Below are 11,165 nucleotides of genomic sequence, written 5' to 3' on the forward strand. Positions count from 1 at the left end.
CTGTCTCTCCATCTAGGGGTGGGGAGAGTCTCCTTACTAGCAGGACTATCGTACACACAAGATGAGGGTCATATATGGCACCTGGGAATCATGCTATAGGTTTGCAGGTTGCCCTTGATGCCCACTTTCAAAGCTGTCTGGAAAACACAGCTCCGTCTAAATCTAGGTCAGCTCATTGAAAAGACCAAGCATAGCATCTGACATGTGTGGAGGGCATTGCCGTTGTACCCCCACTGTCTTGCTGATACTCCGTTCAGTCTGAGAGGTCACTGTCATCACTGTTCCCATTTCACAGACTGGAGGAGCTGTGACTTTCATAGACCAGAAGCCCCATGACTTGCCCAAGGCTTTTCCAAGATCCTTTGGGTGTACCTGCATTTAAAGCACCAGTTCCCCACAGCGAGGCTTCTTATTTGAAATCCAAGAAAACACCAGATAAAGGGAATTCTAAATATGTCTTTTCTATAGATGCTGATCTCCTGTTACTGGAGAAAAGGAATTAGCTTGTCTGCTTGAGGATGTGGTTGGTTCTTTATAAAAAGGATACACAAGAAATTTGTACACAGACTATCAGTGTCATTATGCTGCCGACAGCTTCCAGCAAAAGAAGAACGTTTGCAGCCAGATATTTTGGTAAGAATTTTATTGTATTCCATGTGGAGTATGATTTGCTCTTGGCTTCTCATTTGAGGGAGGGGCCCACGCACAGCCACCGGAAGGAGCCGTCTTGGTTTTGTGGGCTGAGAACACCTAGGGGCATCTGGGGTTGGGGCTCAGGCACTGGCCGATGGCAAGCCCTCAGACCTGAATTAGGGAGCTGCTTCATGTCTGCCTGAAAAAAACAGAGGCTTCAAGGTGGCCACCATTGTTGAAGGACCTGTGCTCCAGTGACTCGGGGCTCTGAGGACATTCAGAGACCGTGGGTGCCTGAGACAAGTCCTTCTCAGGGAAGGCTGTGCTTCCTAAGGCTGCTTGCTCTGTGGCCTGCTTGGAAACAGTCAAGCCAGGCAGTTAATTCAGAAACAGTGAGGGTGGGTCCATAGTGCCTAACATAGCGCCCAGGAGGTAATGTAAACAAAGTGAAACCCTCTGGGTGGGGCCATGCAGGTGCTGGCTGGCTGGCTGGGTCACACAGGTATTAGTTGAGTGGTTGTGCAACTATGTTTCGTGCTCGCTGGATGTGGGCACCTTCGGGTGATGACTGAATCCCGGATACTAGTGGGAGAAACACCGTCAGTGGTCCTCAATGTGCCTGTACATTAGAATCATAAAGGAGCTTTTGAAAATCCCCAGTTATTTTTAAATACTGGAGATTTGGGTGATACTTGGAGATTGGTCTGGGTGGGTCCCAGACATCAACTTATTTATTAATTCCCAGGTGAACCTAATGTTCAGACAGGGCCAGGAATCTCCAGACCAAGCCCAGGTCAGCCTCAAACTGCACATAGCAGCCTTTGGTGGGGTCTGAGTGGGTATCTGTAGGGGTGAGGAGTCAAGCTCTATGTTCATAAACCGGGTCGCCTGGATCCAACTCTAAGCTCAGCACTTCTCAGGATGTTAAACCTCTCTGGACCTCCCTTCCTACAGTAGAGGGTGGGGAGCTGCTTAGATTAGCCTTTAACTCTGTTCAGTCTTAATGTATTGGGGTCTGACAAATCTCTAGATATTTTCCTCTGAGCTGGGCTTATAGCAGCATCTGGTTTGAAAGGAAAACTCACTTGCTTTTGTGGAAGGTTCCAGCCACCAGATATCCATGTCCCCTGGCTTCAGGGTACAGATGCTAATCATTTGAGAAAAAGACAAATGAGACATTGCACGAGATACCTGAATTTAAAGAATTTGATTGCATTAATTGTTATTGCAATGAAATTCACACAGTAAAATGAGCCATTTTAAAGAGAACAGCTAATTCAGTAGCAATTCATACCTTCATAGTGTTGTACGGCCATCACCTCTCTCCAGTTCCAAATGTTTTCATTACCCCAAAAGAAAACCCCATACCCAAGCAGTTGCTTCCCACCTCTCCCAGCCGTGGCATCCACTAATCTTTCTCTCTCTTTGGACTTAACCTATTCTGGATATTTCATATAAATGAATTCATATGACGTATGTCTTTTTGTGACTGGCTTCTTTGACTTAGAGTAGTAATAATATCTTTAAGGTTCACCCACATTGTAACATGCATTGGTACTTCATTACTTTAGACTGAATTTTTAAATCATATCTGACCACAAATGGCTTGGCATCTTTGTGAAAAAGGACCAGCAATGCCGTTCTATGGAAGGAAAGGAGAGTTAGCACAGGGGAAATGGCTTCTCCTCCCATCCTTGGTCTCTGGGAGACCATCTTCCTTCTGTCTCTTTTCCCTCTCTCTGTTTCTGTCTGGCTCTCTGTCTGTCTCTGTCTCTCTCTCCCTCTCTCCCCACTCCTCTCCCCTCCTCTCTCCTCTCTTCTTCTCCCTCTTCCCATAGATTCTGGAGATTGTTGGGGAACTTGAGCTTGTTTTTAACTGAAATTTTCAGGGCATTAGGACAAATGGAAGATTTTTTGGAGTTAAATTGTGCTGCCCTACTTCATTTCACTTTGCCTACAATTTTGTCAAGCCCAGGACCTTGCAACAGGAAGCCAGAGGGCAGCCAGCACAGGTCTGGATCTCTTGCTAAGAAGCCTGGTGCTGAAACTCTTACCCAGCCATGGGTACCCTTGGCTCCAGCACTTGGCTTTTTCTGCGGCAGTAACCTGCCCGTTCAGACCAGCTGTGGCCTCTCTGCTCACTAGCCTCCCTACCTTCTGCTCTGACCCTGGTCTGGCCTGCCTGACCCTCTCCCAAGGGCTGGTGGCTTCTCCCTGTAGCTGACCCTCCTGAGCACTCCCCACCATGAAGAGCCACTGCATGTCTGAATCATAGTGGGGAGAAAGATGGTGGCCTCTGTCTGTACCTGGCCAGAGTGTCCAGAATGAAGGAGAAAGCAGCTCTGAATCCAGCCATTCCTATAGGTCCCCAACTTCCTGGCCCACAATCTAAGCTTCAGAACGAAGGCCAGGGAGCAGCTTGGAAAGGGCATCCTCCATCACCCCCCCTTCCTTGTGCCTCCCCAACACTGTGGCTTGACTCACTTGGCCTTTCTCCAGAGCATAGCCTCTGCCTCCCTGCTGTGGATGGCAGAGGTGTGAGGAGACCACGAGAACCTAGGTAAGGAGGCAAGAGTATGTCCTGGGAGAATAAGAGACTCAGAAAGAGGAGAATTGCAGTTATAGGAAGAGGGCTGCTGGTTGACAGTGGAAAGGTACGTTGGTGTCATGTTGAGTAATCTGGATTCTTTCTCATGAGCAATAGGAGCTATTGCAAGTTGTAAGCATAGGACTGATCGGATCAGAATTGCTTATAGGAAGAATGACAGCAGCAGGATATGAAGTCACCTCTCACCTCTTCAATGGTCTTGCTGATTCTACCCTTGGCCCTTCCATCTCTTCTCAATGTTGCAGCTGGAATAAGGCTCTTAAAACCTAAAGCTGATTAGATCTGTCACTGACTCAACACATCCCAATGGATTTCCATGTCATTCTTTCATCTAGCCCACCATTACTCATCACATCATCTCCTTGTACATCCCCCCACTCACTTGGACCAGCAATGCTGGCCTCCTTGCTGTTCCTCAGATGTGCCAGGCTTTGCATGTGCTCTGCCTTCTCTCCAAAGCACCTCTCCCCACAGATATTTACATAGCTCACAAACTCACTCCTTCAGACTTTTACCCAAATATCATCTTGTTTTGAGGCTTTCACTGACTGCCTGGCTGCGTCAAAATGGGATAGGTTACACAGTAACTGGGTCACAGGTAACCTGCCCATCATAGTGGCTCAAAGACCAAGGCTGATGGAACAACCATTATCTCAAGTGGTGCTGGTGGCCAGGCCAGAGGACAAAGGGAGAGACTGAGCTCTAGAAGCATCTCACATCAGCAATGAAATCCTCAATCTGGAAGTCACACAAATCACAAGCCATTCACAATTCATTACTCCAGCTACCCACCAGGGGTCCAGGAAGTCGTCCTACCACATGCCTAGAAGGAAAGGATTGAAAGTATTTAGCAAACCACACCTATCACTGCACTAATTGCAATCCCACCCAGATACTCCTGTCCTTTCCTGCCTTATTTTTCTTCATAACATTTGTTATTGTCTCATATATTTACATTGATGTGTAAGTTACATATGATAAAATTCACCCATTCTAAGTGTACAAGTAAATGATTTTTAGTAAATTTATAGAGTTGCACAACCGTCACCATATTCCAGTTTTAGGACATTTATGTCACCTGGAAATGTTCCCTCATGCCATTGAAATTAATTCCCACTCCTACCTCCAGCTTGAGGAAAGCATTGATTGGCTTCCTGTATCTATAAATTTGCTTTTTCTGGACATTTTATATATGTGGAATCACACAGTATGTTCATTTGCATCAAACTTATTTCATTTAGCATAAGATTTTTTTCTTCAAAATTATGTTTTAACTTCAATCTTTTATTAAAGATTTTTATTAAAATATCACTAACATACAATATTATATTAGTTCCAGGTGTACCCTATAGTTATTCAACTTTTATATACCTAAAGAAGTGATTAAAGGGCCAGCCGAGTGGCGCGTTGGTTAGGAGTTGGCTTGGGATGCGAGCTTTGAGCAGCAGGGCCCCGGTTCGGATCCCACATGGGCCAGTGACGCTGCGCCCTCTACAGCTAAGATAGTGAACAACAGCTCAACCTGGAGCTGGGCTGCCATGAGTTGCCGGAGACAATGTAGGCTGCAGTGGGGTTGGCCGGCAGCTGGCATGCACTTTCGTGAGCTGCTGTGAGCCACTGTGAGTGGCCGTCCAATGGCCGGCAAGCAACTGCCTCACCTGGGAAAAGCGCAATGATAATACCAACATGGGCCAGTGAAGCAACGTCCTCCACAACTAGACTGAAGAATAAAAGGACAGCAACTTGTCTGTCCCCCTCCTCCAATTCCCCAATAAAATCTTTAAAAAAAAAAAAAAAGAGGAAGTGATCACTGTAAGTCCAGCAACCATCTGACACCGTACCATGCTATCACAATATCATTTACTGTATTCCCTATGCTGCACATTACACCCCCATGAATTATTTTTTTTATACGTGGACATTTGAACCTCTTATTCCCCTTCACCTTCTCCCCCCTTTTTAATTTTTCAATTACAGTTGACATTTAATATTATTTTTTTATTAATTTCAGGTGTACAGCATATGGTTAGACATTTATATACTTTAAGAAGTGATCCCCTTGGGCTGGCTGAGTGCCGCGTTGGTTGGAAGTTGGCTTGGGGCGCCAGCTCTGGGCAGCAGGGCCCTGGTTTGGATCCCACATGCGGGCCAGTGATGCTGCACCCCCTACAGCTGGGATGGTGAACGACAGCTCGACCTGGAGCTGGGCTGCCATGGGTCGCTGGTGACGGCATGGGCTGCGGTGGGGCTGGCCAGCCGCTGGCATGCGCCTTCATGGGCTGTCATGGGCCGCCATGGGCCACCATGGGTGGCCGTCCAATGGCCGGTGATGACTGCCTCTCCTGGGAAGAGCGCAATGATGGTGCCAACATAGGCCAGTGGGGCGACGTCCTGCACGACTTGACTGAGAAGCAAAGGGAACAGTGGCTTGTCTGTTCCCCTTCCCTGATTCCCCAGTGCTGTTCTCCTCCCCTGGTTCCCCAATAAAATCTTAAACAAAAAAAAGTGTTCCCTCTGACTAGTCTAGTGCCTACCTGGCACTATACATAGTTATTACCATATTATTGACTATATGTGCTTATGACCCTATGGTTATAAAGCATAGGACCCTAGCTTTACTTTTACATTCCCATGACTATTTTATAACTACCAATTTGTACTTCTTAATGCCTTCTCCTTTTTCACCTTGCACCCTAATTCCCCTCCCATCTATCACCCCAATAAATTTAATACCCATTTGACACCATAGATAGTTATTACTATATTATTGACTGTATTCTTATGCTATACCCTACATCCTTGTAACTACTTTATAACAACCAATTTGTACTTCTTAATCCCTTCACCATTTTCACCCATTCCCACCCTCCCACACACCCCCTGGCAATCAAAATGTTCTCTGTATCTATGAGTTTGTTTCTGTTTTGTTTGTTTGTTTATTTTGTTATTTAGATGCCACATATAAATGAAATCACATTGCATCTGTCTTTTCCTGTCTGACATACTTCACTCAGCACAATACCCTCCGGGTCCATCCATGCTGCTGCAGATGGCAAGAACCCATTCCTTTCCATGGCTGAGTAATATTCCATTGAATATATGTACCACCTTCTCTTTATCCATTCATCCATTAACAGACATCCAGGCTGCCTCCATGTCTTGGCCATTGTAAACAATGCTTCAATAAACACGATGCACGAGTCCCCTCAAAGTAGTGTTTTGGGTTTCTTTGGATAAAAACCCAGAAGTGAGTTTACTGGGTCCTTCTTGGTCTCTTGTTATAGCATTTGTTTAAAGTTTATTTTGTCTGGTGTACGTATTGCTACCATAGTTTTTTGTTTGTTTGTTTCCATTTTCATGAAACATCTTTTCCCCATCCCTTTACTTTTAATCTGTGTGTTTCTTTTGATCTGAAATAATTCTCTTGTAGGCAGCATTTGTAAGGGCTTTGTTTTCTTATTCGTTTTGCCACCCTATCTTTTTTTTTATATAGATTTTATTGGGGAATTGGGGAAGTGGAATAGCCACGTTGTTGTCCTTCAATCTTAGGTGTAGAGGGCGCAGCAAGCTCAGCTCCAAGTCGTCACACTGCTCAGCTCAAGGTGCTGTGTCTAATCAGTTGTGGGTGGGCATAGCCTGTTAGTCCTGTTAGTTAGGAGCACATGCTCTCACCAGCTGAGCCATCCTGCCACCTGTTGGCAGCTCAGTGGCAGTTCAGCTTGGGGTACAGCGTCACTGGCCCATGTGGGAATTGAACAGGAGACCCTGTTGCTCAAAGCTCACACTCTTGGGCAAGTTCAACCAATTGAGCCACTTGGCCAGCCCTACCTATCGTTTGATTGGAGCATTTCATTTATTTACATTTAAAGTAATTATTGATAGATATGTAGTTATTGCCATATAATTTTTTATATTTTGATTTTGGTTTTTGTTGTTGTTGTCTTAAAGAAGTCTCTTCAACAGTCATTGTAATACTGGTTTGGTGGTGAGGAACTCCTTTAGCTTTTTCTCGTCTGGGAAGCTCTTTATCTGCCCTTCGATTCTAAATGATAACTTTGATGGGTAGAGTAGTCTTGGTTGTAGGTCCTAGCCTTTCATCATTTTGAATGTTTCCTGCCAATCCCTTCTGGCCTGCCAAGTTTCTTTTGAGAAATCAGCTGATAGTTTTATGGGAGCTTCCTTGTACGTAACTAACTGCTTTTCTTTTGCTGCTTTTAGGATTCTCTCTTTGTCTTTAACCTTTGGCATTTTAATTGTGATGTGTCTTCATGTGGGCCTCTTTGGGTTCACCCTGTTTGGGACTCTGTACCTCCTGGGCTTGTATGTCTATTTACTTCACCAGGTTAGGGAAGTTTTCAGTCATTATTTCTTCAAATAGGCTTTCAATTCCTTGTTCTCTCTCTTCTCCTTCTGGTACCTTTATGATGTGACTGGTGGTACAATTGATGTTGTCCCAGAGGCCCCTTAAATTCTCCTAACTTTTTGGATTCTTTTTTCTTTTTCCTGTTGGGTGTTTTCTGCTACCTTGTCTTCCAAATTGCTGATTCAGTCCTGTGTTTCATCTAATCTACTGTTGATTCCCTATGATGTATTCATCATTTCAGTGATTTTATTCTTTATTTCTGACTGGTTCTTTTTTTATGTTTTCCATCTCCATTTTTATGTTTCCTACCTCTTTGTTGAATTTTCCCTGAGATCATCGAGCATCCTTATAACCAGTGTTTGGAAGTCTGCGTCTGATAGATTGCTTGTCTCCATTTTCTTTAGTTCTTTTTCTGGAACTTTGTTCTGTTCTTTCATTTGGGACATGTTTCTTTGTCTCCCCATTTTGGCTGCCTCCTTGTGTTTGTTTCTATGTATTGGGTAGGGCTGCTATGCCTCTTGGTCTTAGTAGAGTGGCCTTATGTAGTAGGTGCCTTGTGGGGCCCAGGGTCTCAGTCTCCCTGGTCACCAGAGCCCAGTGCTCCAGGTGTGTCCCTTGTGTGGGTTGTGTGTGCCCACCTGTTGTAGTGGAGCCTTGATTGCTGTTGGCTTGTCAGTGGGAGGGACTGACCCTCAGGCAGATTAGTTGTGAGGGATGGCTGTTGTGATGACAGTAGAGGAGCTGTTGTGCAGGGGCTGACTACAGAGCAAGGTTCACTTTACCGGGGCTCTGGTGCTTCCCCAGTCTGTCCTTTGGGTATGTCATCCTTGGAGATGGCTGGGTGATGCTCTGGCCCAGTCCAAAGCTGGCCACTGGGCCTGCCAGCCATGGGGTCTCCTGGGAGGGAACCTGCTGCAGGCCAGTTTCATCCGCAGTGCCCTGCCTGGGGCCATCTGGCATGAGCCACAAAGCCGTCCAGAGATGGCCACCACCTGTGCTGTACTCGGAGTTGCCTTGAGAGGCCAAGCCACACCAAGGCTGGCTTGTCACTAGTGCCGGGCTTAGGGGGCTGCTCAGCCATAAATACAGGACATGCCAAAGCCAGATGCTGCTTGTTTGGGTTTAGTGAATCTTTGAGAGATTTTAGGAAAGTCCACAGCATGAGCCAGCAGGCAGTTTATATGGAAAAGCCACTGGAAGCAGCTTGAGTGTATCTGAAACTTAGGTGGGGTGGGGTCCCAGGGGATAACTAGGGCGGGGCAGTCAAAAGGTGATAGCCAGTTTGATGGAGACTCAGATATGGTGTCTGCCTGCATCTGCACACAGGGAGGTAGAGGGCTCAACAAAGAAACAATGGCTTCTGCCAGCTCCTCCATCCAAGGGAAAGCTGCCCCTCCAGCCCTCATTTTGAAGCCAAACAACTCAGTTCTTCCCCATATGTCCCTGGTGCCACCACCCCAGCGCTGGAGCTCAGAGTGAGTGAGTGTGTTCGTCAATGATAAGTCTGTGTGTGGGCCCCTTAAGAGGAGCACCTAGGACTGCAGCCTCCCTCCATCTCACTCAGCCATAATCTCCACTGGTTTTCACAGCCAGATGTTATGGGAACTTCTCTCCCAGGCACTGAAACCCTGGGCTGGGACCCTGGTGTGGCACTGGAACCCCTTGCTCCTTTGTGAAAGACCTCTGCAGCCAAGTATCCCTCCCAATTTTTAATGGTCTCACACAGGCATGGGACCAGCCTTTTCCATGTCTCTGCCCCTCCTACCAGTCTGAGGTGGCTAATTCTGTGTGTCCATAGTTGTAGGGCTTTGGTTCAGCCAGACTTCAGGCGATTCTCAATGATGGTTATTCTATAGTTTAATTGTAATTGATGTGGTCCTGAGAGGAGATGAGCACCGCATTTATCTACTTCACCATCTGCAGTAGCATAAGATTTCTGAGGTTCATTCACATTTTCATGTATATCAGTAGTTTGTTCCATTTTAGCAAAATAATACTCCATTGTATGGGTGTACATTTTTGTTTATTCACTCACCAGTTAATTTACAGTTTTATGGCCTAGCATATGGTCTATCCTGAAGAATAGTCCACATGTACATGAAAATAATGTATATTCTGCAGTCATAGTTAGGAGTGTCGTATATATATTAGGTCAAATTGGTGATAGTGTTGTCCAAAATTTTATATCATTACTGATATTCTGTCTAGTTCTATCAATTATTGATATTGGGATATTGAATTCTCTAACTCTTATTACTCAATTGTCAGTTGGCAGTTTTTGCTTTATGTATTTTGAGGCTGTCTTGTTATGTTTTTATATATTTATAATTGTTATAGCTTCCTGAGTTATTCACCCTTTTATCATTGTGAAATATCCCTTTTTGTTGTAATGTTTTTTTTCTTAATGTCTATTTTATTTTATATTAGCATCGTCAGTTCCAGTCTTAAGGTTACAGTTGCATGATATATATTTTTTCATTCTTTTTCTTTCAATAGTTTTGTGCCATTGAATCTTCAGTGTGTCTCTTACAGACAGCATATGACTGAACCTTGCTAGTTCATGAAGATAACCTTAGCCTTCTGATTGGAGTATTTAGATCATTCACATTTAATGGAAATATTAATATGGTTGGCTTTACATTTGCCATTTTGTAATTTATTTTCTTTTTTTGTTTCTTTGGGGGTTTTTTTGTTTGTTTTTTTTCTTTTTTAGCTGAGCCATCCTGCCACCTGTTGGCAGCTGAGCAGCAGCTCAGCTCGGGCTGTGAATCAAACCGGGGACCCTGTTGCTCAGAGCTCAAACTCGTGAGTGAGCTCTTAACCAACTGAGCCACTCGGCCGGCCCTGTAATTTGTTTTCTATATGCCTCTTCTAATTTTGTTTCTCTGTTCAACTTTTACTATCATCTTTGTATTAGATATTTTCTAGTGTACAATTTAACTCTTTATTGATTTTTTGACTATATGTTTGTTTTATTTAATTAGCGTTTTCACTAGGGATTATGCATTTTATGCATTTTATCTTAATCTACTTCAGATTAATACTTAATTCCAGTTAAATATAGAAATTGCTTCCAGATAGTTCCATTTCCTCACTCCTCCTTTGTGTTATTATTGTCATGTATATGTTATATCTATATACTATAAACCCCAAAACCACTGTTATAATTACTACTTTATACACATTTGTGCCTTTAAAAGATGTTTGGAAAAGACATGAGAAAAAATATATACAGTCATGCACTGCATAATGACATTTTTATTTTTTTTAAAGATTTTTATTGGGGAATTGGGGGAAGGGGAACAGACAAGTTGCTATCCTTTTGTTCTTCGGTCTAGTTGTGGAGGATGTTGCTTCACTGGCTCAAATTGGCACCATCATTGCGCTCTTCCCGGGCGAGGCAGATCAGTTGCCAGCTTCTGGATAGCCGCTCACTGCGGCTGCTGGCCACTCACGTTGGCTGCTGGCTACACACGGTAGTCCGTGGCAACCCACCTGCCATCGCCGGTGACTCACGGCAACCCAGCTCCAGGTTGAGCTGTTGTTCAGCATCTTAGCTGT

At 44.6% G+C, this 11,165-nt stretch overlaps 1 protein-coding gene across 1 annotated transcript in view; it reads left to right on the plus strand.

The window, feature by feature from the left end:
• Nucleotides 1-508: 508 nt before the first annotated feature.
• ARHGAP22 (Rho GTPase activating protein 22) overlaps nucleotides 509-11,165 on the plus strand; it is a gene marked incomplete at its 3' end in the record, with an annotated part of 81,127 nt that continues 70,470 nt past the window's right edge. Inside the window, exon 1 of the mRNA XM_019655051.1 lies at nucleotides 509-633. Coding sequence (XP_019510596.1) covers nucleotides 519-633 — 115 coding nt within the window. The remainder of the gene's footprint in view (nucleotides 634-11,165) is intronic.

This window comes from Hipposideros armiger, unplaced genomic scaffold (assembly GCF_001890085.2).
Source record: "Hipposideros armiger isolate ML-2016 unplaced genomic scaffold, ASM189008v1 scaffold_235, whole genome shotgun sequence".
NCBI classification, from domain to species: Eukaryota; Metazoa; Chordata; class Mammalia; order Chiroptera; family Hipposideridae; genus Hipposideros; species Hipposideros armiger.